Genomic DNA, 26,449 nt, shown 5'->3' with positions numbered 1-26,449 from the left:
AGACTTTGAAGCCATAGTTTGGCAAAGAGGAGCAGTGGCAACACCGTGCATGATGTCGTTTCTGCAGAACAGTGCTAGAGCAGTGCTCTGCCCAGCACCTTCCCTTTTTATCTAGTTCGTCCTAATTTTGAATTACAGTCTAGTGCGCAGCGTGGTTTCTCTTGTGGTCTTGTAGAATCATAGAATCATTTTGGCTGGAAGACACCTTTAAGATCATCAAGTCCAACTGCTAATGTGGCGTCTAGCACCTTGTGATGGTCAGCCGTCCCTAGAAGAGCTTGTCTCCACTTTGGCAGTGAAGCTCTAAGCTGTGAGGACATTGGGCAGTGAAATCCGGGTTATACAGACAGCTTTGCAGCAGTAACTGCCTTTTATTAGTGCTGTAATCTCAATCTTGTGGCATTGTTTTTCTCATTATTTCTTTTACATCAGCCAGTACTGCCTGTTACAGGGTACTGTTCTTCTGCGACAGCTCTTCAAACTGTAGTAAAAAGGCAAAGCAGTAACAGAGATTTTCCTTGTAAATGTCACTCTGCTAGGACAGGGAATTAGATACGTTTCTTTTCAATATTACTGTGTTCTTACTTTGTAAAAGGTATTGGAGCGGGTTCAGTTCTGGCCTAATTCTCTTGACTTAACTGGGGTGGACTTGGTCTGTTGAGAATTTAGGTAGATAGGAAAATTTTCAAGTTGTGCTTGTGAAATGCTGAGGGGGGCTAGATTCTTTTAGGCTGAACTGACCGGAAGTCTGTTTTTTTAAATTAAAAAAAGAAAAAGTTCATAAAATTCCTTTTCATTTATACACTTCTTTTGACTGGTCATAAAGGTGTATTCCAAGTCCAGGGAGGCTGGAGAGGGACTCTGTTAATTTATGCTATTCCAGCTCTCAGCAGTACTCACCAGCCAGAATGAGCTTGAGAATTGCCACAGTCTAGGCACAACCTGGTGCCACTTCCTAGTGGTGGATTCCCAAAATTCTTGCAATTTCTTTTTGGGCAGATATTTTCCCCAACTTAGCCAAGTTGTTCTCATTTTCCACTCCTCAAAAGAGACAAACAGAATCTCATTCCTGTTGCCTCCTAACCCAAAGAGGCATGTGCCTTCATTGGAAGGCCAAGTTGTGTCACCAAAGAGGAAAAGGTCTTTCTTTAGTTTCTTGTGCCCTACACCTTTACGAGCGTCTACTCAGAATGCCTGCTTCCTAGTCCTCTTGAGGGGACAGATGGCATCACGTGGTGCTCCCTGCTGCTTGTGACTGGGTTTGCTAATGAACTAAAACTTTGGTTTCCAAACTTCTGGGCCAACGGACCACTGTTAACTCTCATAATTTTGTGCAGACTATCAAAGCACCTTGCTGACAACAGTCCCCGGGTGGGGTTTTCAATGTGGTGGTGATTCTAATTGTAATCTCCATGGGTTTGCAGAACACCCCAGAGGTCCGTGGGCCATAGTTTGGCGCTCACTTGCCTAGAATTAGTACCTCATACATGGAAATCGGGGTAATCAAACAGAACAGGAGCAGAACTAACAAACATGTCTTTCCGTCTCCTGACTTGCCCTGTACTAACATCAGTCCCCTTCCATCTCTTGGCTGAAGCAGTGCTCCTCCCCCCTGCAGGACAACATTCCCATAGCTCAGCGCCGCCGCTTCACCCGCGTGGAAATGGCCCGGGTTCTGATGGAGCGCAATCAATACAAAGAGAGGTTGATGGAGCTCCAGGAGGCTGTCAGGTGGACAGAAATGATCAGGTGAGACTAGGTGCTGGTGAACGTTCCTGTTTAGGACAACCTGGCTATGTTTGACCTTGTGGTCCATGGAACCCCTACTAAGATATGGGTTGAGAAGTGCTGAAGATTTTCCAAACTGTAGATGCTTCTTTCCTAATACCTAATTCTTTCTCTCTTATTTCTGAACCTGGGCTGCAAATGTTGAGTTGCCATCATTACTTGGAGACACTGGGCAGTTGTCTGTCTCGCTTGTTTCTTGTGTGCTAATTAAGCTAGGAGAAGCTGTAGGGAAGAGGGTTCTAACTAATGAAATCTAAAGGCTTTGGTTGAAGTGAATATAATGCTGGGCTTTGTAGTTACCAGGCTAGTGCTGTGGCAACGATAACGTTGCGGGGTTGATAACACTTCAAATTGAACACACTTACTTGCCCTTCATGTCCACGTTGAAACATAAAGTGGTTGGGTGTGCTTACGTTGAAGACCAGTGCATGTCACTTCCTCTGTTCTGTTTTGAAACGTTAGAATGAATTCTGAATTTTGATATGGATTCCTGGGTGGGAAGAAACTGCTGGATTCTGCTGGTTGGCAGAAACTGCTGAAATTAACTTGCTTCTGCTGTGTGTGTCCTTAGAGCTTCCCGTGAGCACCCGTCTGTCCAGGAGAAGAAGAAATCCACCATTTGGCAGTTGTAAGTTCTTTGGTGGTTTGCATAAGATTAAGAAAAGGGGAAGCATTGCCATTTCTATTTTAGGCAGCAGCTTAATAGGCTCTGACATTAATGAAACATCAACTGAAAGTGTTGTTAGCTGAACCCTTTTGCCTTCAAGGGCTTCCTTTGTCCCTAGTGAAATTAAAATCAGATCTGAACATCCGCATTGGTTTTGTTTTACAAGCTGAGAAAGATCACAAGTACCCTTGGCTGGAAGCATACATACACTCACAATCAGTTTTAATAAAGGGCTGTTTTCAGAAGGTATCTGTCTCTGGAGGCTAAAAACACCTTATGTCAGTCAATCTGAGAGGACTTAGGTCTATGTTTGAAGTAGGGCAGATTTCATGAAGGTCTTACCGCCCCTGATTGTGTACCTCTTGCTTCCCCTGTTGTCAGTCTATGGTGTGTTGTCTCCCCAGGCACCTTTTCTCATATTGGTTGGCCTTTTTTCCGTCCCTAGCTTCAGCCGCCTGTTTAGCTCTTCCTCAAGTCCCCCACCAGCAAAGAGGACCTACCCATCTGTGAACATCCACTACAAGTCTCCAACAACAGCCGGGTTCAGCCAGCGTCGCAGTCACACCATGTGCCAGATCTCCTCTGGCAGCCGCACCCTGGAGTTCTTCCCTGAAGAGTGAGTCGCATGCTGTGTGCCAAGACAGGTCCCCCTGCAACTCTTCCAAATAGCAGCTTTTCTTAAAATAAGCTGTTTTCTGCTTTAAAAAAAGTCTCTGCGGTGTTGATGTGTTTCTGTCTCTTGTGGTTTGTCTCCCTGATCTTTCACTCATCAGTTACCACGTGGATGGGCTCAGCAAACTTTGTCCTCCCAAACATATCGCTGCTGTGGCTTTCTGGGCCGTGGTGGTTCATCTCAGCAGGGATCACTGTAGGCTTGAGTTGGCCTTAACCCTAGTCCTGTACTCGTATTTGCAGACTGCACAGTAGAATGAAGTAGGGCTTTTGTGGTAGAATGTGATGGCAGCCTTGGGACAGCGGGATGGACTGTCTTGCCCAGCCCTGTTGACAAGGAGTTTAGGTGAAAAGTTAAGTTCTCTCAGCCACACGTTTAGGTTACAATGCTTGGTTTTAATCTTAAACGTGCTAAAAAAGAGCCTCTACTCAAGATTCTTCTCCCTATCGTTTCTGGCTCTGACATGAAGGGAGGAATCTCTTTTGTGCTTTACTTGACTTCAAAATGTGTGTGTTCTGCCGTTACGAGGTTGTACAGTTTCATATGTGGTATGTTTTTGTGGAAGGACTTTGGAGAATGTGATGGTAAAGTATTACAACTTCTGCAATAAGAGGGATTTGTTGGAAAGGCGCTAGATCAGGAGAAGAGAGATTATCTTTAGAAGGGTAAATTCGCATTTCGTAGGTACCCACTGCCTTTATTCTGTTCTTTTTATCTGATTACAATATCATAGACATCGTTTGGTGTCTGAGTGCTTTTCAGCAGTGCATTAAACGTTGTGACTAACCGCTGTCAGAAGCTGTTCTCTCATCCTCTCCCCAGGGAAAAAAGCATGTGCAGGGAAGTGGTTTGTTTTAGCAGGGGGTTGCTTTTGTTTTAAGTATATATGTCATTGTGTGTGTGTGTGTAAGGGTTTTTGGTTTGGATTGGATTTTTTTTGCTGATGTTGTTTTTACCTTGGAATGGAACTTTAAAAGCCTATTGAGAGCTGGAACTGATATTCAAACAGCCTTTGATTATATTAAAATGTATCTTAAGAACTCACAGATCAATTTTTCTTTCAACCTTTGCCAGCGCAAAGCTGGAGTTGTTCTGTTGAAACCAGCAGTTTCATCAGCAGTTAGTGTGTATTTTCCTTGTCAGCAGAGAAGGCTTTAAAACGGACAGAAAGATAAATAGTTGACTACAATGAATAGGGGAAGAACTCAGAATGTCTTCTGATGGAGACATTAGATCAGTAAATTTGAACAGCTGAGCAAAACTTGGTGTAATCTCATAGATTCATAGGTTTTACGGAAGGTTGATTCCCTGTTTCTGAAGGGCTCTCTGGGCACTGAAGTGGAGATGACAACGATTTGGCCTGCCACGTCGCTCAGGTCACAGGGAGTTAGAGATTAGGGATGCCTGTGTCTGCTTCTTAACAGAGTTTTTCTCTCCAATTTCCTGCATTTTCAAAGATGGATTTGGTTTGCTTTGCGTTTCCTCCCGCTGCTGGGGCAATACTCCCTTGACCTTCAGCTTTTGTTTTTAACCATAGATTGAGAAGTAACGCTGTTGCTTCTCTCCTCAGTGACTGTACGTCCTCAGCACGTCGTGAGCAGAAACGGGAGCAGTACCGCCAGGTCCGGGAGCACGTGCGGAATGACGATGGGCGGTTGCAGGCCTGTGGCTGGAGCCTCCCTGCCAAGTACAAGCAGGTAGGGACCACTCTCCGGACAGGCTGAGGGGGCATCATCCCTCACAGTGAAACCAGCAAAGACCTAACTTCCCCACTGGTAACGTTAGCCTTAGGCCGTAAATATTTCATGTTGAGGTATCATATGCCTGTTTTATGCGCATGATAATTGTACGCACAGGTCAAATTAATCTTTTCTGTATCTCCACCAAAGTCAATAGAGGGGGCGTTCCTCTGCATGAATGTGCTGAAAGAACCTAGCCTATGCCAAAAGTAATTAAACTTCTTTGTCCAGAGCCCAGTACTTGTTTTTATTTCCCTTGTTATTATAATTGGGCTTGAACATCAGATATTTCATTTATACTCTGAGAACTTTACCAATTGTTACTATAAAAACCAAACGCAGTGCAGTTTGCTCCCACTTCTCCCCAGCAGTAACACAAAATCAATTGTCATCAGCCTCATTTGTTGGCTTATGACTCATTTAACTTGTCAAAGACCACCTGAAAGGAAGGACTCTTGCAGCGTGGCATGAAAGTGGACGAATTTCAGGCCATGATGGAAGGGAATTGCCAGTGTTCTGACGGTGCATCTGTTAAGCTTTTCTCTGCCAGCAGTGCAGCTTATAGCGTCTCTTGACCATACCTGGGGCACGGTATCGTGGTGAGGGAGGCAGTCTCTCTGGTAGGCTGCTCCCATCCCTGTAGGGACTCGGTTTCCTACAAGATGTGAGATGAGGCCTCAGCAGCAGCCATCTCTGAGGCTAGTAAGTTGGGTTCTGCCATATTGGTTACATCTCTCTTACCATAGCCTGCTGTTTACAGCCTTGTACCGTCTTTTTCATCTTCTCTTCCCCCACAGCTGAGTCCCAATGGTGGTCAGGAAGACACTCGCATGAAAAACGTCCCCGTGCCTGTATATTGTCGCCCACTAGTAGAGAAGGACCCAACCATGAAGGTACGTTGTTTCTGCATACCATTCCAGTCCAGAAAGGGGACATGATACACAATGATTTTTGGTCACTAAATGTGTAACTTTTACGACAATCTGTATTTATTTTTTTTTACGTTATATATTCCAAATTCTATCTTCTGCTTCCTTTTTTGAATGGTAATTTCTAGTGTATGTAGAGAAAAGGACCTGTTTTTGTAAGGACATAATTCTCAGCTGATTCTGGTTGCCAGGTGCCATGCTTCTGTCTTACATCTTGGGCTTTTTTGACAGAACTCTTAATATAATACCAGCAACATTTTATGCTTATAAGGCCTTTTGCTAAGACTCCTTAGGCTATAATACAAAACGATATAAACATTCATGAAAACAAGCAGGCGAAAGTAAAAATGCATTTCATCACTTTTTTTTTCAGATTCCACTGTTGACTGGGATTCACGGGCCAAAATTATTTAGAGCAAATTTTTGTGAACCTGTGTCTATGAATACTAGAATATTTTGAGTAGAATTGCAGTTGAGAATAGGTGGTCATCTCTCTCCCATAGCACATTTAAGCGCTATAGCTAGTTGTTTTGAAATAGGCAGTTTGTTATTAATTTCGTTCAGAGCCGATTTTTAGATGTCATTCTGATATTTAAGTTGTAAGAAAATTCTTAACGCTGTTGGTTGTTTCTAGAAGATTGGCGTGATCTTTAAATAGTATTCTGTTCAGCATCTTTCCTTTGTGAATTTGGATAAATCCAGCATTTGTTTCTGTAGTCCTGTTCCCAGCATTCTCCTAAAAAAAAACCTATCTGGAAATAGCTCGTAGGAGGTTAGCTAAATTTGATTTCAGAAAATATGCAGTGTGCTTCTTCCGCTCCACACTTGTTATGCAGGGAGCTAAACCAGCAGATTTTTTTACTTCATTTTTTTGTTGTCTTAGTTCTCTATGTAGCTCTCTAAGATCAGACACTGATTTTTTGAGCAGAGGAGTGCGCTGGATGTGTATCCTCAGCCAAGCAGTCACTGTCAATTGTAGTTAAGCAGTCATGCTGCTTGTACCCTGAGCTAGTAACACCTGCCGTTTCCTGCTTGCTTTGCTACCAGGACTCAGGAACCCCGGAGTCAGAAAAACGGAGGACATTTTAGAAGCCTGATTTCAGTTATGCACCTGATTTATTATCTTCATGTTCTTTAAATCTGTTAGTGACATTTGTTAAAAAAACCCCAGTGATTTTCACTAGGTTACAGAGAACCTTTCTCTTACCTCCATCAAATCCGACTGTGTCATCAAGTAGAAATCAACAAGATGTGTTGTTTCCAACTAAATATTTTAGGTGTTTGACCTGTGTCCACAGCTCTCTACAAAGGTGCCTGAATTTAAAGAGACTCTGGAGCCTCTAGAATTCTTAGTTTAAGATTCCTGTTTCTGTTACTTAGCTGTGGTGTGCAGCTGGAGTCAATCTCACGGGATGGAGGCCTTTGGAGCAGGAGCCTGGGAATGGGCAGAAACTGGATCCTGGATGTGATCCCCTCACCTGCGATAGGGAACTGGAAGGCGAGAACAACAAAAGTAATCATACATCTCCTGAAAAGAAAAAGGTCAGAAAAGAAAATGGATATTTTTTTTTTCCCCCCCCCTCCAGTGTTTTTTCTCATTCCATCCCCGGCATGACTCCTCTTCTCTCAATACCTTTGTACTGTGCTCTAATCTGAGGCATTGCATCGTCTTGTGGGACAGCATTGTGGCATTTTGAATAAATCATCCGAGATAAAATTTTCCAACTTCTGCATTTGAAACGTTTGGAATTTTGAAAAAAAAAATTCTAATAATAAGTGTAATTTAGTGCTTGACTGAGGTTGCTAGGAAGGTTATGGAGTCCTCATCACTGTAAATTAAAAGACAAAAAAATCAGGCAAAGTTTTGTTAAAAAGAACATAAGACATAGCAGAGTCCATGAGTCCGCTTGGTTCAGAAAATTTATTCCAGCTGTTTTTTAGTAGTCTTAAGTGGCTTTTTTGTTAAGAACCAAGCTGTAATTTGCAGATAATAATACAATGCTTTATCCTTTCTGGTTTGTGGGGTTTTTCTCCACAGCTGCCTTACGCTGCTGCCCTGTAGTCTTCTGAGATCAGCTTACTTAAGCTGGTAGGTTGCGTGCATCCCAGCTCGATGGTATCCTGTCTAAAGCAAATGTTCAGTGATACGTTAGTCAGACATCTCAGAAGATAAATGAATGGCCAAACTCCTCTTGCCCTAACGAGCCAGATAGGCTCTTTGGCCAGTGTTCCAGACACTAGTGTGGCGATGTGAATGAAATTTGCGTAGCTCATCTTGTTTATTTGCATCAGCTAGGAAAGAGACTTGGCTCTTTCAGGCCAGCATTGTGGTGTTTGCATGTGTAAATGTTGCCAAGCACTAATATGCTCAGTCTGATCCGAGAGGAGCACTGATTCTGCCCATTTGTTTGCTCTTCTGAAGGCAAAGGAGCTCCATGAAATGGATGCCACGTCCAGCCGTGTCTGGATTCTCACTAGTACGCTGTCAACAAGCAAAGTTGTAATTATTGATGCCAATCAGCCTGGCACAGTGGTGGACCAGTTCACTGTCTGCAATGCGCATGTGCTCTGCATCTCCAGCATCCCTGGTAAGTGGGGCCCAGGCACTGGCTGTGATCTGCACAGGGTCATGTACTCCGCTGAGGAGTGACAAATGTAGCGTCCACACTTCAGAACTAACCCTCGGACCCTGCTGCATTCTGGAATTGTCCCTCAAAACCATAACTCAGATCTGGCCTTCTTGTAGGACCTTGCCGTGGAGATCCCTCACTGTTGAACGTTTAGTAAGTTGTTCCTTTGGCACATAAAGGATGGTTCCTGGGAGCAAGGGTGAGCCTTGCCCAGGTTTGGGAGGGCTCAGTAGCTGGCCTGGATGTTGATGCTTACAACGAGGGGATTCACCATGATGTTGACTGATGCTGTGGTGCCTCCCCAGGGTAGTGAACCCCAAGGGTCAGCATCTTCCATCCATATGGTTACCTCAGGACTACTTCTACATTTAAATTAGCAGTGACATCTAGATTTATGGGAGAATCTGTTCTTTGCCCTTCAGCGGCCAGTGAGAGTGATTATCCTCCAGGCGAGATCTTTCTGGAGGGAGATGTAAATCCTGAAGAGTCGTCTGGAACAGATGGTGTCTTGGCAGGAATCACTCTGGTGGGTTGTGCGACCCGCTGCAATGTGCCACGAAGCAACTGTTCCTCGCGTGGTGACACACCTGTGCTGGACAAGGGACAGAGTGAGTTTTGGGACATAAAACTTAATGGCAGTCCAATTATAGCTAGTCCCATATAAGCTTACAGTCTTAGAGCCGCGTCCTTCTGTCCCTGAGTTAACTACTTCAGAGGCTTCAAGAAGTTTGTTAATGTGGTGCAGGAAGACCAAAGGCCCTTTTGGTGCCTTTCTCTTTAGAGCCCTCCTTTCCTCTCTGAGTTATGCATGTCCTGCAGCCTGGTTGCGGGGGTCATATAGCAGAGCGTTTTGGACAGGTGATATGTTTGCCCTGCTACAGTTGCTTCTGTTCTCATTGCTGTCTCTTCTGAACCATATCTTCTTGTGAAGTCAGTTAAGCCCATATGAAGACAGTAACGATGCCCTCGCTGACTCTGTACTGCAGTGGGCAGCCCTGGAGATCTTCTAATGTTTTGCTAGTCACAGATCGTGCCTCACTTTAAAATAGCCTCTATTCCCCATCCAAGCAGAAAACACTGGCCGATCTGCTGTCTGTGTTGCAGGCTCAGGGCTTAATTGAATTGGTCAAGAAAGGATAAATTAAAAAATTGGCAGCCTGACTTCTGTATAGCTGACTTACCAGCTCATTCTCCGGTACGTCTCACGCTGTTCTTTGTCTTGTAGGTGAGGTGGCTGCTGTCTGCAATGAGAAGATCAACCAGTCCCAGTCTACTGAGGAAGCAACAGAAGCGATGGAGGTACCAGAGAACGGTACAAGCGAGGCAGAGCCAGCTCAGGCCCGGCCTGGGCCCCTCACGGAGCACGTGTTCACAGATCCAGTCCCTGCACAGGCACCTCTTAGGCAGAACGGGTAGGCAGTCTGGGGCCAAAGTGCCAGTTCGGTTATTTATCAGCTCTGTTTTCATAAGCTTGTTGATATGAGAACCAGCCTGATCTTCTGATAAAGTGTCAAGCCATTTTAAGTTTTGTGCCCCAATAGTATTACAGCTGGGATGACAGGGAAAGAAAAGAAATGAAAATAAACATGGTTCAGCCTGCAGCAGACTGTGTCAGCTGTTAAAGTGCAAATATTTGATCTCTCAGTATGAATTTAAACCTGCGGTTAAGGCAGATCTTCCAAAGTACACATATACTTAATGTTCTTATTGAAGGAGCTTATTGATTCGTCTGTAAAAATGACGATTGATTTATTCTAGTACTACCTCTAATGTGCTGTAAAGATAATGAAGAAAGCATATTCACCACCCATAAAATCTTAAGACGAATGAATCTGTTGTGATGGCCTGAGGAGCAAGGTGGAAGTCTTGGCTAGAAATTGTTCCTAAATGACCAAGTTGTTCTAAATTGTTTCTGTTCAAGTTGGAAACGAACAGAGAAAATATTGTTTATGTAATAGTACTGCCAACCACTAAGTTAAGTTCTATAGATTTGAAGTACTTTGTATTTGTGTTGGTGGAGAAAAAAGGAAGATAGCAGATCTTCCGGTGTCAAAACAAACAGCAGATTCCAGAATCAGGCAGTTAAAAAACACTAAAGAGAAGGAAATTATTTGTGTACACAAGGGCCCTTATCTGCTTGTGAACGCCAGACTGTGAGCGCAGATGAGCATTCAGTGCGTTGCTCTAACAGTCTCTAACAGTATTCCTTGGCCTCTTCAGGGAGAATGGGCAGCTAAAGACGGAGTCGAGCGCAACGCTGCCGGATCAGGAGTTGAACGGGGATGCTGCTGGAACTTGCACCAGTGCTGCCCCCACCATGTGGCTGGGAGCGCAGAACGGCTGGTAGGTTCCCCTTGGGCTGGCAGGTGTCTGTCAGCTCCGCTCTCTGGGCTCCACTTTTCATGTCCGCACACCTTTAGTTCACTTCTTGTTTCTGGAGTAGGTTTTTGTTGCTCTGTTGTTGTTCTGAGCCCTCAACTCATCATAGGCACAGGGCTTTAACCTTGCTTTCTTACCTAACCACTACCTTTCCTACCAGCAGAAAAGACTCAAGCCTGGTCAGGCTGAAGGCATGGGGCCTTGCTGCTAACCCTCCCCAATTTGTCCTTTCTCACAGGCTTTACGTGCACTCGGCTGTATCCAACTGGAAGAAGTGTCTGCACTCAATAAAGCTGAAGGACTCTGTCCTGAGTCTAGTGTAAGTGTGCATGGCAAGGGATGCTGAAGGAGACGTTTCAGTGCCTAAGCGATATTTTAGATATCAGCTCTTTGTCAGTCATCTTTTCCTTTGCACTTTCTAAGTGCCTTGTTTTGTGAGGAAAATTTCGCAAAGTTTTTGTTATGGGAAAGCCTCGTACTGAGCCGTTTTCCTGCTCAACTGCCGACCTGACCCAATTCAGTGAATAAGGTACTGAAAAGACTAGCAGTATCAGGAGGAAATAAGTGGGGAGGAGAAAGGCAGAATTTCACTGGGGTGCAGATTAGGTGGAATTTGTTGAAATTGGTGGAGTTTATAGTGTGAAGGAGAAGTTAACCTCCACAGGAAATTTATGGATTTTCTTACTACAGTGAAGGTAAGAGGCCTTGGCCCTTGCAGGATGTTCCTTTACAGGAAATTCCTGAATGGGAGTTGTAGGGACAACGTAAAGATGGTGTGCATAAATGTCATAAAAGATTTGTGTGTCCCTTACTTCTGCAGACTCCTGTAACTATTTCCTTTTCTGTGATTTCAGGCATGTGAAAGGGAGGGTTCTTGTTGCTCTGGCAGATGGAACACTAGCCATATTCCACCGGGGAGAAGGTAAGAATCGACGTAATAAGAGAAAACCAAACTTGGCTGAAAGCGTAGCAATGGATTAAATGCTATTCTGAGTCTAGAAGGAAAGGTGCTGGTTTGCTGGAGTACAAACATAGGGTTAAAATGCATAGCTATTGCACGCGCGTAATCCTTATCCTAAAACATCTAAGACATACTTTAACACTGTTTCCTGAGCTTTTCTGAACAAAACCGTGTGTGTATGTTCTGTGTAGCACATGCGGAATAAATGCAACACTTTGAGGAATACATACGCTGTGCAGTCGTTTGAGGCATGCTTGGGGCCATATTGGTGTTCCTGTGCGTTCACAAATCAACTGTAACAGGGCATGTGCAGCTCAGGCTGTACCCGAGCAGTTGCAAATAGGCCTGCTGCTTCCCGGAGAAGTTGGACTCTGTATAGGTAGTGGCATTGGTCACTGCATATACAGAGGGCAGAGCTGCGATTCTCTAGAAGTCTGGAAATCTCAAACAAATGTCACCTTTGCATTGCACTTGGTCAGTTTTTCTTGTTGCAAAAAAGAGATGTCTGAGTAATCTGACATGCCTTAATCTTGTCGCCTCAAGAGGTTTTTTGAATTCTGTGTTTCGTGTCCTCTTCACTGTCGTAGGTGGTGTTGCCCTATGACTTGAGCAGTACCCGAGCTGTGTTCACACCTGAAAGCACGTGGGAATTTGCTAACTGTGACTGATGTTTGCATATTAAGAACTTAATTATTCACTGAGTAGCGGTTTATCCAGCAAACTGAAATATAGCGATTTCTGAGTTTGTGCAATCTAAATTTTGCTTCAGCCTTTGTCATGAGTTCAAGCCTGACCATTGACACATAAAAATTGTTCCCATCGGGAACAGGATAAAGCTTCATGACATAGAGGCCACTTGTCTGTGAAGGACACGGTATCTGCCTGGTTAGTTTGAAAATAGGCGTGAGAGAAGGGAAATTAATTCCTCATCCTGGGTTTGACACTTTGGGGAAATTGTGTTGTCCGACTGTGATACGAGGGAGCCTCACCACAAGGTCCATTTCCTTTTAAGTTTCCGCATAGTCTTGTTAGGTTGTCTTTTTTTCTTCCCCTGCTTTTTTTGTTGTACTTGTTAGAGAAGCCTGTTTACTTCATTACAATAAAAGGATGTTTAAATTAGACTGACTGGGAGAGCTTGCAGCCCAGCAAACTTTATTGTCGTGTGTTTTGTAAGCAAAGGGCTTGCCTGAAGTAGTATTACGCATTCATGGGAAGTTCCCAGACATAAGCAAAATGAGCATTTGAGTATTAGCTAAGCACATACCTAGATATACATGGAAAGGTAGATGATTTTATTGTGTACTGACATGTGATGAAGGAGATGCATCTTTCCACACTTGTTTTTCACCTTAGATGGTCAGTGGGATCTCAGTAACTACCACCTAATGGACCTCGGCCACACTCACCATTCAATCCGCTGCATGGCTGTTGTGTATGATAGAGTCTGGTGTGGCTACAAGAACAAAATCCATGTTATCCAACCCAAGACAATGCAGATTGAGGTAAGGGAGCAAATGTGCATGTATGCATGCACATGCTTGCGTTGTATTTATTCTTATAGCTGTTTTCTGCTGCAGTGTATGGAAGTGCAGAACCTTGGTGTTGTCATTGCTGAGTGTAGGACCCAAACTGTCAATCTGGGTCGTGTTATGACCCAGCCTGCCAGGGGGGTATTTATTCCTTCCTCCATTCTGATAAGTCTAAACTGAGCGCTTTCTTTGCTTTTACTAGTGGGTCTGTGAGGCCATGTACTGTACAAATGTGCGTGTGTGCTTTACGGCTACCTTTCATGTATGGTCTAAGAAATCTGCAGGCTTTGTGGTACAAAGAGTAAGCAAGCCCCAGTGATCCCACTTGCCTAATAAAAAAAAAAGACGTTTAGAGCCTTTTGGTTGAAATTCAATACAGCGATGTTGGTACAAACCTCTTTGACAGTGCTTGGAATAATTCTAATCAACGGGAGAAGTGACGAGTCTGAAGTTCACATCACTAAACCAAGGCTGTTTGGTCTTTGGAGTGTCTACTGGAGTAGTGTATTTTCCTTTTCTACCAAGCACATTGAAAGCTCTTGGTTTCTAAATGTTCTTGCTCTTGAAGTGGTCTGCAAAGACCATAATCTCTGCAGGGCTGCTACACAGCTCCTCATTTTAAGCAGGGATTTACAGTGTGCTGTAGTGAACTTCTGAGGTCAGCTAGCGTTTCTGCAAGACCTTTGAAACCCAAACAAGTGATCTCAGTTGAGGAAAACTGAGTATATGTGTAGATAATTGCTAACCTTTTGTGAACTCACATTGGTCCACCTCTTTGGTATTTCAGAAATCCTTTGATGCCCACCCTCGGCGGGAGAGTCAGGTGCGACAGCTGGCATGGATTGGAGATGGAGTATGGGTTTCTATCCGTCTGGACTCTACTCTGAGACTTTACCATGCCCACAGCCATCAACATCTGCAAGATGTCGACATTGAGCCTTATGTCAGCAAGATGCTAGGTGAGGCAGTAGGGACTGTCAGTAAATGGCGTGTTGCTTATTGACATCAGAGAGAAATCAAAATTCGTTAGCAGACCTTGCCCAAAGTCCTAACTGACTCTTCAATTCTTATGCATTCTTACCAGGCACTGGAAAGCTGGGCTTCTCGTTCGTGCGGATTACAGCCCTGCTCATTGCTGGCAACCGCCTCTGGGTAGGGACAGGGAACGGTGTCGTCATCTCCATTCCACTGACTGAGAGTAAGTGACCTTTATTGGAGAGACTTCTGCGGACCTACCTAAAAGAAGAACACTTTTGCGTGTTATTTGTGCTGCATGGCAGATGGCTCTGGCAGGCTAATGCTTTCCGGAGATTTTTACTCTGAATCTGACACACCTTTGATCATAGCAGTGTTCAGAGAGAAGAGCTCCGAGTATGAGCAAGCCTGAACTTGGTGTTTAACTCTTCATTATTAAGGAATTAAGTGTTCGGTTGAATGGATTTAAGCTGATTAAAACCAAATAGGTATTTGTTACTGTCCCTTTCAGTTCAGTTGAAGCCATTTCCTTCTTGGGGGACCAATGACATCTCTGCCATCCGTGTAGTCTTCTTTTTTTGAGCGTGACCATGACTGAGCAGACTGATGTGAACTGATTCTGTAGCTACTGGAAAGCAGGAGAAACAAAGCTTTGGGAATTGTAGTAAGTCTCCAAAAAGAGGCCATGGGATGAGAAGTCGCCAGGAAGATCTCCCTGGAAATTTTGGTTTGGCATAGACATCTAAACGTCTCAGTAACGGTATTAACCAGAAACTGACCTTGGAAAAGCTTCATTTACTCAAATTAGGGCTCAGATTTATCAGTCAAGTAGAAATCAGTATCCTATGCCAAATCCAACCTGATGAGGAGATCCAGCAGTAGTAGTTAATAGGTGCATCTGTGGAGCTGCAAGTTTAGTTGAAGTAATCCTTTTCTGTACCTGCCAGTCAGCATCTTATTTAGCAGGTCTGTTCCAGATTATAATGGGGGAGTAGGATTTGAGGTTGATTGCAATTGCTTTCAACAGAAAGCAGCCAAATTTACATTTTCTCACCACTGTTAGCAGGAGATGTGAGAAGCAAACGGCTCTTGTATCAGAGGAGCAAACCTGTTGTAATCTTCCTGGAAGTTCGGGCTGAGTTAGGGTCTCCTCTAAGGCTCGTGGAGCTGACACCAGGAAGCCAATGACACAGTCGTCTTTGCACATTGCATCCTCATTTCTGAATCCCCGTTTTAATGCCCTTTCTTTCTTGGGGCTGCTGTCCTATTCTGAGTTACACTTGTTGCCTGCTGTAAACCACTTGCATTATCTTTGGTTTTTCTGTAAAAGTGTGGCAAGCAGTGAAGTCTCACTAGAAACTTCAGCAATGGATGCTTGTGTCCATGGTCTCTCTCCCATCTCAGATATTACATTTGTCCTTGTAAGATAAGAGCAAAGCGAGCAAGAACAGCGTTGGTATAAACTGATTCGAGCCTGTAGCTCCTGTTGTGGTTTCTCTAGATTTTATGCATTTCTGTTGCTCCCTGAATTTTCTCCCAGTAATCACCTTTTTCTTCTCTCCCATCCTGCCTGTCTCTTCCCGTGCCCCTCTGTGTTCCCACTCCTTGCCTGTGCCTAGCTGTAGTCCTCCACCGAGGCCAACTCCTTGGGCTCCGGGGTAAGTCCATTGCCTCCTTCCTTCAGCTTTCACTCCTGCTGCACCCGTTTGCCTTTGTAGTCACTTTCCCACCCTTCCATCCTGACATTCAGCTCTCTCCATCCATTGTTCCTCATCACTCTTTCATTTTAAGTTGCATCTAAGAAAAGTGACCAGAGACAGTAATGTAAATATCCTCATTTCTCCTGGCTAAAAACATTTTCATCCATCTCATCAGCCATCCCTCTGGGTTTTTTTTGTATGAAGAGTACTTCGTTATTCATCAGTAGTTCCCTTATTGTGGTAGGCCAGGTTTGAGATGGGGTAAAGGTTTATTCAGTCAGAGAGTTCCAGGAAGCAGGAGTAGACTGTTCTTCCAAGGTCCTCCTTTGTCATCCTTGGTTTTCCAAGGATGCTTCTCATCATTCCAGGCCAACGGTAGTAGGTGCTGTGGCACCTGCTAGCTGCAAGTGATCACCCAAGACTTTTAACCAGAGGGGACATTGGTAAACACTAAGAATTGTTTGGCGTTGTGCCAGTTAAGGCAGGCTCGGAGTTCAAATTTACGCTTACCTTAGCCTTTCCAGGGTCAGAAAGGAGTATTTTTTTCTCATTGTAAGACATTTCTGTGGCTGTCCAGAAGCATTATCAGCATATGTCTCCTCCTTTTAAAGCATCTGATATTGGTTGCAGTAAGAAGCCAGATACTGAGCAAGAAGCGCTAGTACCAGCCCTGTCTGTCAATCGGATGAGCTCACCCAGTTGTAGCTGCCATAGCAAATGAGAGCACAGAGGTACAGAGAACCTTCATCGTGGGGATCTTCCCCACACGCACGCTGAGTCTCATTCTTCCAGCAAAATATTCGTACTTGTTTCGCCATGCTGGCTTGAGCCTGATAGGTAAAAGTCTCCTTTGCCCGAGTGACTTAATAATTGAAATTCAGCCCAAGACAAAATACAGAACTATGGATAATTAAGGAAGCAATCAAGTTCTCTCACAGAAAGTGAAAGCCTTCTGATTTTACAACTGTTTATGTTTTACTGATGTGGGTGCATGCGGAAGGAAAGCATCTCCCTCCTGAGCTTGGGGCACTGGTCTCTGTTCCTTGGTGAGTGGAAGCGTTTGCGTTCTCAGAGCCTTGACATGAAGAATCCTGACTCCTGAGTCCGCCTTGAAATCCTTGGAAGCTGCGGTTGGTCAACATCTTCCAGGTGTTCATTGCTTGAGTAGCTGATCTTCTGGTGTCATGGCTAAATCAAGGGCTGAGGAAGGACCTCGCTCCACTGCTGTGACGCTTACTGGGCTGAGAGGCCTTCACCAGACCCAGAGACTGCTTTCAGCAGCCTGCGTGCTTGTGGCTTGGCATGAGCAAAAGACTTGACTCGGAAACTGCGCAATTTCAGCAATCCAGAAAATAGCAGTAATTTTCCTCCAGGTGCTCTTAATGTCTCATGGGCACCTTTGGATACCCTGCCAGGTACAAAAGACCAAGGTTGATCCTAGGGCAGCAGGTGGTTTCTGGAGGCTGGACAGGATTGTTGCTGGTGAAGAGGCCTTCACTGGGACACCTCAGAGACCTTGTCTAGCTTCCCTTAGGCTCGCTCTTGCCCAGCACCTCCAGGGATGTGTGCGTCATTAGCAGCCAAATACTAGGTTTGCTGAGAAAATGTAGTTTGTTATCATGAGTAGATTGCTACCAGTCTAAGAGAGAGGGACTGTATAGCCCAGTGTGGTGTCCTCCATCACATCCTTTACACAAGACCTTTAAAGAGACCCACACCACCGCTTTAAAGGTTTTCATTCATGGCTCATTAGTTTTCTCTTTGATTGAGTCCCTTCTGTTAATGGGACTCAAAACTATCGCTGAAAATATTCCCTCTCCTTGTCCCCAGCCAACAAGACCTCGCCAACCTCTGGAGAGGGCAGCCGCTCTGGTGGGGTCATCCACGTGTACGGTGATGACAACAGCGACAAATCTGCCAGCAGTTTCATTCCCTACTGCTCCATGGCTCAGGCACAGCTCTGTTTCCACGGCCACCGTGATGCTGTCAAGTTCTTCGTCTCTGTGCCTGGTAAGGATGAGCGCAGCCCTTCCTTGTGAGGCTCTTGTCTCGCCGTCCATTCTTTGGGAGGAGCTTGAGCTGACCTGCGGCAGATGGCTCTCCATGCCATTTCTAGTGCCTGCAGATCCCTGTGGCTCAGGCATCAGTAGTTTAAACTACAGTGACTTCCAGATTTCACCAGCAGAAGGAATTGGCCTGCCCAGTTGTGTGTGTGTCTGTGTTAACTGCATGGGGGCTGAGCAGGGGCACTGACAGCACCCCTGTCCCCCCCCAGGCAATGTCCTAGCAACCCTGAATGGGAGTGTGTTGGACAGCCCTTCAGAGAACCCCAGCACAGCAGCCACGGAGACCGAGGGGCAGAAGCTGAAGAACGTCCTGGTGCTGAGCGGAGGAGAAGGGTACATCGATTTCCGGATCGGTGAGTGCCTGTGGTGGGAGGCAGCCAGAATGGGACAGGGTGCAGGGCTGTGGTCGTGAAGAAGAGGGGTCACTGCTGTGGGGAGTGGAATCTGAAAAGCGGCGCTCTCCATTTCCCCTGCCCTCTGGCTGCGAGGGCAGATAGCCAGCATTTTCCTTGTACTAGGCTGCCAAACCTTGCCCCTGCCTGTGCCTGCAGTGCCACGAAGTCTGCATTAATGGCCCTGGAAAGAATAAAACCATCTGTGCCACTGCAGACGTTGCTGCCCCACTGCAGTCACCCATGCTGTTGGAAGGTGCTCTGTATTGTAAACGTTGGCTTCCCCGAAAGGAAGGGTGGTTTTCCCTACCGCTGGACATGCTTGGTTCCATCCATACAGTCCTGCTTCAGAAAAGCACCGTGTTGCTATAAGTGTTTTCCAGACGTAAAGGAAGGTCTCAGCTTGTGCTGTCTGTTGTCAGACTGCTGAGACTGTAGCAGGGATATTAGCCTCTCTGGAAGTATTCCAGAGCAGTGCGATTTGGGATTTTCTTTCTTGTCTCTTTAACTCTCTGTTTTCTCTCTTCAGGGGATGGAGAAGACGATGAGACGGAGGAGAATGCAGGAGATACCACCCAGGTGAAGCCAGTACTTTCCAAGGCTGAAAGGAGCCACATTATTGTGTGGCAGGTATCGTATATCCCTGAGTGAGAATTCCTCCTTTCCCACCAATGTAAGTGTCCCTCCTCCCGCCTGAATGCCAAGATGTACATACAGAACGCCTGCATTATACCTGCTGCTGGAAACCGACCCCAGACAACTGCAATGGCTCCTGCCTTGGACTGTGACCCCGTTCTAACCTCTGAACTTGCAGCTTTCATCTTGGGCCCTTGCGCTTTCTGCGTGGTTGGATTATTGTTCTGCTCTGGAGCTGGCATCTACAAAGGAGAGAAATGGCAGCGCATTGATGAAGTGAAGCTTGGAGCTTGAACTGTGCAAAGCCCTTGCCCAGTGCTCGGGAGCTGGCAGCTGGATGGGTGGTGGCTCAGGTTCTCCAGCAGGTTGCCTCACTCCCACCTGCATGAGAAGTAGCGTGTCCCCCTGCCAAAGCCGTGATGGTGAATCACAACTTCTGCAGCACCCTAGCAGAAATCCTTTCTAGTTCACCAGTGGACTCTCCACCTTATCGACCCTTAAGCACAGAATAATGTCCCACAGACTGAGAGCAGCCAGGTCCAAAGGAGTGTCAGGGTTCGGGCAGCACTTCTACTGTTTGGCTGGAGAAAGCAGCAGTGCCATTACTGTAGGGAACACGTCCTCCATACTTGCAGATGGAAAGTCTCCTTCCTCTGCTGCTGCTGTTGTCTCAGCAGTCATGTGCTGGGTGACAGTGTGTGTCCAGAGAGGATTGTTTGGTAGCCTCAGATGGGAGATGGGTGTTTGATCCTGGAGGTGTTTGGAAACTGCGGTAGCAAAGGGGTACTGGAACCTTGCTTTTTAAAGAGCAGAAAAGGCAGAAATACTTTTAACTCCCCTTTCTAAAAACCCCAGGCAGAAAAGAACTCTTGAGTTCATTCTGAAAGGTTCAGGAGAAAGCTATCTCTGCAGAGTATTTGTTGGCTTTCAAAACACAGGTGAGGGCAGATGATGTCGGTCTGCTGTGAATTCTGCATTAGCACACTGAGATCACCTTGACTCGTAAGGCTGCGTCCCCATCCTGGGAACTGCTGGAAGGAGAGGGCTGTTTTCCTTCACACTGTGGCTGTCGGTCAGGAAAGACTGTGCCGGTGCAGTCAAGGAATGGAAAGGTTGTGTCTTCCCTGAGGTCACACAGAAAAAGGAATTGAGCCCAGATCTCCTGCCTTCTTTTACCTAACATGGCGGAGCACTGACTTTGTTATTAAGTAGATTGAAAAGCTGGAAATTTCTGACTCCTGAAAAGAATTAACAACCCCCAAGAGAAATTCTGACGGCCCTCCTTGTGTAAGCAGTGCTGGGGGATTGCGAATGTGTGTCCTGCTTACAAGAGAAGTAGCGAAGAATGGGACCAGGGAGAGCGGTTCTGAGCTCGAGATGCAGAATGTGGCAGCTCCAGATGTAGAGGCAATGGTTTGTCCTCCCTTTCTGACAGCGGAAACAGTCCTGTCTCCACGAGGACAAGTTCTGTTCCCTTTGAACGCTCCCTCCTGGATGTGCAGGACTAGAACGTGTAGCAGTTGTTAGCAATGAATTTGGAAGCTCCTGGTGGTCATCTTATTTCTTCCCTGAGCTGTGCAGCCCTCTGGGGTTCACAGGGATGTCCTTGCACCAGTGTGGCAGTGTGGGGCCAGCTGGGGGAAGCCTCCATCTCCTGGGAAGCTCCCCTCAACCACCCAAGTATGGAGCCACAGTGGTGCCCACGCTGCCTGTGAGCCGTGCTGGTGACATGCGCACCCACATCGTTCTCCACCGAGGCAGGAGACCAGCTGGACGGTGTCCTCCCGTTGCTGGCAGCCTGGGCTCTGTGCCCGGCATTTGGCTAAGGGATGCTTGGAGCTGCCACCTGTATGTAGGGAGACCTTTCACCAGGGCACTGCCAACTGTGCCAGGCTTCTCATTCATGTTCCCGAAATGCTTTCCGCTAGGATCCCTTTGGATCCCATCACAGAGTGGTGCAGGAAGGTTAAAAAGATCAATATTTAGACCACAGATTCCACAGACATGTAACAGTTCATCAGCTAGGGCCAGGTAAACGTCGTCATTTGGGCTAATTGAAGGGGAGAAAAAAAAAAAAAAAGCTGTAATGGGCCCAGTTCCTTAGCTCCATCGACTCTTCCGTAGGAAAACACAGAATTGCAACTATTACCTCTTACTGTTTGTTCTGTATCTGGTTTTAGCAGTCAAAGTGACAGTACTCGGTCTCCTGTTGCCCACTGGGCCCTGGCAACATAAGGAAACGGGTCTTGGGCCTCCACCAACGGGTTCCTTTCCAGCTCAGTGCGTATTTTCCTCCAAGAGAAGCACATGTCCAAGAGGGGCAGCTACAGCGAAGTAGAACCGGCCTCTGCTGTCAGCTCCCGCGGGCGCTTGGTGGCTGCTGGGCAGCAAGGTGAGAACTGACTGGCTTCAACACACTTCCCTGTCATATCTCCACTGTGATGTATGTAAAGTATCTTGTATGTTACAAAAGGATTTTAAAAAGTGTCTTAAGGCCTGTAAACTCCGCTGTTTGGTCTGAAGATGGCATTCTGTAAAGAGACTGCTGTATGAATACATTCCCATGCTTTGTCCCCTATGCTATCAAACAACAAACCATATCTGTTCTGTATGTAATAAATGTGTTAACATCAGCGAGCGCGGGCTGTCTGGTTCTTATAAAGGCCCGGGGGTTTCTGCTCAGTCTTTAATAACAGCAGGACACTTAAAAGGGTGGGAACGGCAGCTCAAGTGTTCACCGTTGAGTAATTTAGTGGCAAGAAATGCGATGGGGATTGCTCGCTGGCTCAGAGCAGAAGGGGTTAGTCCTGCAAGCCAGGGTGCAATCTGTAGCTTCTCCCAGCATCAGAAATAAAAGGCAGAAAAGACAACGGTTCAGGGGATGGCTGGCTGTGGTCCCCTGCATCCCCCCAGGGTTAACACATCAGGCTCAGCTTTCAGCACTCAGTTTGCCAATGTGCCCTATCAGTACAGGGTGGTACTTCACGAGGTCCCGTAAGAATTGGTGACGTCCAGCGCTGCAGGAAACGAGTTCCTCTTAGTCCCAGCAGCGCTTAGGCACGCTCACATTTATTTTGTAGAACTGCATTAATTCAAAGGCTGTAGATGGCAGTACCGGAGAGGAACCACCTCCTTATGCCAGGAGCAAGTTCTGCCCTAAGCAGGGGTCCCTAAGGTGAGTCTCCTCCATAACTCCACCTGCACTGCAGACCTGCGCGGGCTAGGGTGCAGTACGACAGGCAATGCCTCCTGCGTTACTAGAAGCACCTCCCCAATGAGGTTTGGAAACAGGCCCTGGGACCCGTCCCACCCCCCTGGGGCTGCACCCTTCCATACAGCCAGGAGCAGCTTGAGCAAGGCACTGGGTGAAGCGCAGCCATGTCTGGCACCCACCTGGGGTGGCTGAGGAAGGCGCTCGCTACTGTCACCCTTCACACAAGCCCCCCCCATGCTGCCAAACCATCCAGGAAGTTAATGCTCAGGTTTGGGAGTCTGGGCAGAGCTCCCGGCATCTCCTAGGCATTGAATCCACCACACGGCAAACCAGGGCTGTGCAGCTTTCCAGAAGAGGACCTTGTCAATCAGACAAGGCTCTTGAGCTGCCCAGGGCTCTGTGTGAAGACACCCCCCAAGTCTTAGGGCCCTGAGGTCACCAGCAGGCTGCGACTGTCCCCATCAGCCCCACCTGAGCCCCCCACCCTTACCACCCGTGGCTCAGGAGCCTCACTGAAGCACCAGCTGGGGCTTTCAGCCTTTGTCTCAGCTAGGCAAAGCTGTGCCTGTCTCCAGCTGCTCCTGGATGGACCCCATGGAGCAGATGACCTTCAAAAGTCCCTTCCCACCCAAGCCATTGTATGATTCTATGCCTTATGGTGTGTTATCTCCATCTGCTTTTGCTCACGGCTGGGCTCCCTGGCTGGAGGCTGCTCATAGGTAATTTCTTGCCTTGCCTGGGGCTGTTGACAGACCCCGTTACCAGCACTTGGCTCTGCCCGCTCTGCTCAGACTCGGTGGGCCTGGGCCCCGTCAGGGAGAGCACTGCCTGTGCTGGGGTTGCATTCAGCTCCTGCCTGCGCAGGTCAGAGGACCAGATTGTTCAGCTCGTCCCATCTCACTCACATCTACACCCCCTGTCCCACCTCTTCCGTTTGTGTGCTGGGTCAGGAATCACGGTAAGGACAGTGAGGCACCAGCCCAGCACCTGGCGGCAAAGGCTGTGGAAACCAGAGCTGCTGTTTTCCATCAGCCGCAGCTGCAGCAGGCAGTCTCACAGCCTCAAACTGTTTGTGCCTTCAGCAACGCTCTGGATTTTCCCCCCGCCAGACTCTCCCATTGCTTCGGAAGCCAGTGAACCGGCCCTGGCGTGTGGCCTCCTGCGCTCCTGCTGCAATGGAGGGACAAGAGCCCAGCTCTTCCCAGCCTTTGGATGAGGTTTTAACTCGTGAGAAAGCCTCTTACCCTTAATCCTTCAGGAGTCTCTGGTGAGGAAGCCCATGGAAGGCCAGGCAGCTGATGCCGATCCGTTTGTTCCTCCCTGGGGCAACAGGGGCATCCCCTGTCCCACCCAGGCCTGCCGTGCAGGGCACAGGCTCAAGTTTTTGCCTTTCCCTCAGTAAATCCCTTCAGGCTACTTGTGATTTCAGGACACTGCAGCAAACGGAGCAGCACCTCTTGACTACCCACTACAGCAGACAACTCAATAGCTGCTTCTGCTGGGAGCTGACCTGTAGGGTTACAGACCAAAGAGCTCTTGTGCCCCCTCCACCCACACCCAGACTCGACCCTCCAACAGACCCAGCAGCAGAACCCACAGCCACCGCAAGAGAAAAATTAAATGCTAAGAACTGCACTAAAGGGTTGCATGTTTTAATGTTTTTAATGTTTTGGGTTTTTTTTGTTGCATGTTTTAACGTTCACCACAGCACGCTGCACTGGAACAGGAGGGAATTTGCGATCGGCTTCAAATAGTAAGAGCCGATCCTGCATACCTTACATCACCAGAATTAAAATGATTTCTCTAATCTGACAGCTGTCTCTGGGAGTAAGAGATGGACAGCACTGGATAAGCTTAGACTCCCAAAGTCAAGTGGTGTTCCTCCCTTGTTGTTCATTGCCATCACATGTCAGTAATGCAGATGATTCTGCAGTGGTGAAGAGGAATGCGATGCTGTGTCTGGTAAGCTAACGGCTCTGCATTTGGACCTCACGATGATCTCCACGCACTGAAAAAAATACCAAGTTTTCTTAGAACTGTGCTGCAGAAATAAGGAAACATTTATTTTCATTAGTAAATACATTTGTACACAGCTCTGTAAAATAACATGGTATTCTCAGTCATTCTTCTGTGATTTATGTAGGGCCCAATCTGAAAAATGTTGTTTAAAAACCTGTAATTTTCAGGCTGTAGAGAAAACGGTGCTCCAAAGAACTGCAGCTGGATAACAGGAGCTATGCACTCGGGACTATCCAGGGAACAAGAAGGTTCCTCTGCTGACTGAGGCCAAAATTATGGAAAAAAAAAATAAAAATCTGAATGTATCTACATCTTTCCTTTCAGATGAGGTCACTGCATAGGGCTGGGGAGAAAGGCGGGAAACCTGGATACACCACGCCACAGTGACAAGGGGGTCTTCTGTAGGATGCCGTGCTTTTAACACACGGTGGGAGCATGTGGGAAGCTCGGGACATAGAACAAGTCTTTATACTGGTGTCCCTGCAGCTTTTTTCTTTGCACACCGAAGGGGAGAAGCCGTGACCTTCTCCAGATCAATCACTGGCTCCTCTGTGATGGGTTTTCCCTCTTTCTGCCACTGCGCAAGGATCATGGCTCGGAGCAGAGGCGGGTACGGAAGGTACCGAATGGTCTCCTCCGGCACTGGGGTGAATTTCTTGAAGGCCTCCTCCTCATGCTTGGGCACCACACGCCAGTCATGGTACATGACTTTGTCGATCTCTCTCATTTTTTCTTCGGTTTTGCCTGAGAAGAGATGATGAACAGCAGTGGACAACACTATCAATAACAAACTCCCTCTGGGAAACACAGCGAGTGTCGATTCTCCAGTATCAAACATGCTACACCAGGCAATAGTAAAGGAAGTTTTCAAAGGTTCGGACAGTACCTTCCCTGCTGTACTATGGGATCCCACTTCTGTCCTCAGAAATCAAACCAGAAACACGCTAAAAGGACTACAGGCAAGTTGTTCCAGTTCCCTTAATTTAAAATATTGCTTCATCTCTCTATGGTTGAGTTTCCGTGGCTAAGGAAGGAGAGCAATTTCTCTCTACACTTACTGAAGTTCCCTGGGAAATTTAAAGTTAAAAATGCTCAGAGACTTTAAAACCTTTGAAAGAAATTGTTTCAGAAACTCTCGTAAGCGACAGAAGCAGCTTTAAAAAGGCAAATTCACTTACTCATCTCCAAGCGTTAATTTAAAATCCCAATAATGTTAGGTTTGCTTGCCATCGCTCCTGTTCTACTGGTGATTTTACCTGGAATGTCCTCGTGTGTTGCTCTGTGTCTGGCTTTCCAAGCCTCCGAACAGCCCCTCACCTCACCTCACCTCACCCCCTGCGCTCCCGGAGGGCCCGCCCTGCCTCTCCCACAGCCTTCCCCAGGCACTCGCTCCCCGAGGGCCGGACCCCGGCACCTGAAGCTACAACACGGGGAAAGCCTTTCCTCATCGTCAGGTCTGAGAGAAGCGGATTTCCCGAGCGGGGAGGCCGCGGCCTTCCCCGCCCCCCCCGGCTCTACCCGCCCTCCGCGGCATCCCCGGGTCCCGCCCGCAGCCGCTCTCTCCCAGCCCCACGGGTGTAGGGAACCGAGCCGGCGTCACCTCTGAAGGTCAGGTAGCCCCAAGCTCTTCCGTGATCCATGTTCTGCAAGGAAAACAAGGGCCCGTTGAGGGGGGGCGCGGCGAGGCGGGGCCGGGGCCGGCGCCCCTCGGGGCGGGCGCGGGGGTTACCTCGGCGGTGTAGTCCGCCTTCACCTTGGCGATCACCCAGTAGCAGGGCTCGTCGTGCGCCCACAGCCAGGACTTGCGGGTGACGGTGCGGCCCACGCCGAAGCGCGGCAGGCGGCAGAGCAGCGCCAGCAGCCGGTGCTCGCTCCGCACGTCCTCCCAGGCCCGCACCGGCAGCCGCTTCTGCGTCAGCGGCCGCCGCATCGTCTCGTAGTCCAGGGCGAAGCGCTGCGACTCCCGCGGCCGGTTCTTCAGCGCCCGGTACTCGCGGATCTTCTTGGCCATGGCGGCGATCGGACGGTGCAGCTTCTTGCGGGCCATGGCGGCGGCCGCGCGCTCCGACGGGACGGGAGCGGGACGGGGCCCCGCCGCGCCGCTTCCCCTCCGCCCGGAAGCCGCCCCGCCCCCGGAACGTCCGAGCCCCCG

The 26,449-nt window shown here is 47.5% G+C and overlaps 2 protein-coding genes across 26 annotated transcripts in view; one reads left to right on the top strand and one right to left on the bottom strand.

Moving 5' to 3' along the window:
- Window positions 1-21,697, top strand: part of MAPK8IP3 (mitogen-activated protein kinase 8 interacting protein 3) — a 75,922-nt gene extending 54,225 nt beyond the window's left edge. For 12 of the 24 annotated variants that reach the window (XM_054210520.1, XM_054210508.1, XM_054210519.1 and 9 more), the window contains 19 exons: window positions 1,598-1,749; window positions 2,360-2,416; window positions 2,901-3,071; window positions 4,699-4,825; window positions 5,665-5,760; window positions 7,177-7,338; window positions 8,219-8,384; window positions 8,849-9,034; window positions 9,652-9,838; window positions 10,647-10,769; window positions 11,044-11,124; window positions 11,660-11,727; window positions 13,120-13,268; window positions 14,083-14,254; window positions 14,380-14,493; window positions 15,890-15,928; window positions 17,801-17,980; window positions 18,246-18,389; window positions 18,958-21,697. In XM_054210520.1, coding sequence (XP_054066495.1) covers window positions 1,598-1,749; window positions 2,360-2,416; window positions 2,901-3,071; window positions 4,699-4,825; window positions 5,665-5,760; window positions 7,177-7,338; window positions 8,219-8,384; window positions 8,849-9,034; window positions 9,652-9,838; window positions 10,647-10,769; window positions 11,044-11,124; window positions 11,660-11,727; window positions 13,120-13,268; window positions 14,083-14,254; window positions 14,380-14,493; window positions 15,890-15,928; window positions 17,801-17,980; window positions 18,246-18,389; window positions 18,958-19,079 — 2,496 coding nt within the window. In that variant the 3' untranslated portion in view covers window positions 19,080-21,697. The remainder of the gene's footprint in view (window positions 1-1,597; window positions 1,750-2,359; window positions 2,417-2,900; window positions 3,072-4,698; window positions 4,826-5,664; window positions 5,761-7,176; window positions 7,339-8,218; window positions 8,385-8,848; window positions 9,035-9,651; window positions 9,839-10,646; window positions 10,770-11,043; window positions 11,125-11,659; window positions 11,728-13,119; window positions 13,269-14,082; window positions 14,255-14,379; window positions 14,494-15,889; window positions 15,929-17,800; window positions 17,981-18,245; window positions 18,390-18,957) is intronic. The other 12 variants (XM_054210513.1, XM_054210521.1, XM_054210516.1 and 9 more) reach the window with 5 other exon arrangements.
- A 2,618-nt stretch (window positions 21,698-24,315) lies between these two features.
- MRPS34 (mitochondrial ribosomal protein S34) lies at window positions 24,316-26,449 on the bottom strand. Of its 2 annotated transcripts, none has more exons than XM_054212816.1 (3): window positions 26,051-26,449; window positions 25,898-25,940; window positions 24,316-25,041 (listed from the first exon to the last, which is right to left on the bottom strand). In XM_054212816.1, exons 1-3 carry the CDS (start codon window positions 26,342-26,344, stop codon window positions 24,764-24,766), a joined length of 615 nt encoding a protein of 204 aa, XP_054068791.1. In that variant the 5' UTR covers window positions 26,345-26,449; the 3' UTR covers window positions 24,316-24,763. The 2 variants fall into 2 exon arrangements, with proteins under 2 accessions (XP_054068791.1, XP_054068790.1); XM_054212815.1 differs by having other exon boundaries at window positions 26,027-26,446.

This window comes from Rissa tridactyla, chromosome 8 (assembly GCF_028500815.1).
Source record: "Rissa tridactyla isolate bRisTri1 chromosome 8, bRisTri1.patW.cur.20221130, whole genome shotgun sequence".
NCBI classification, from domain to species: Eukaryota; Metazoa; Chordata; class Aves; order Charadriiformes; family Laridae; genus Rissa; species Rissa tridactyla.
The sequence above is the reverse complement of the archived record's forward strand: the minus strand, read 5'-3'. Positions and strand labels throughout refer to the sequence as shown.

What these genes read in the sequence shown, in the direction of transcription:
- MRPS34 (XM_054212815.1), bottom strand. Translation starts at nt 26,344, where the DNA reads ATGGCCCGCAAGAAGCTGCACCGTCCGATCGCCGCCATGGCCAAGAAG. An exon ending in AGGCGGACTACACCGCCGAG is followed by an intron (nt 25,941 to 26,026) that starts GTAACCCCCGCG and finishes TTTTCCTTGCAG; the next exon opens with AACATGGATCACGGAAGAGC. An exon ending in GGGCTACCTGACCTTCAGAG is followed by an intron (nt 25,042 to 25,897) that starts GTGACGCCGGCT and finishes ATCTCTTCTCAG; the next exon opens with GCAAAACCGAAGAAAAAATG.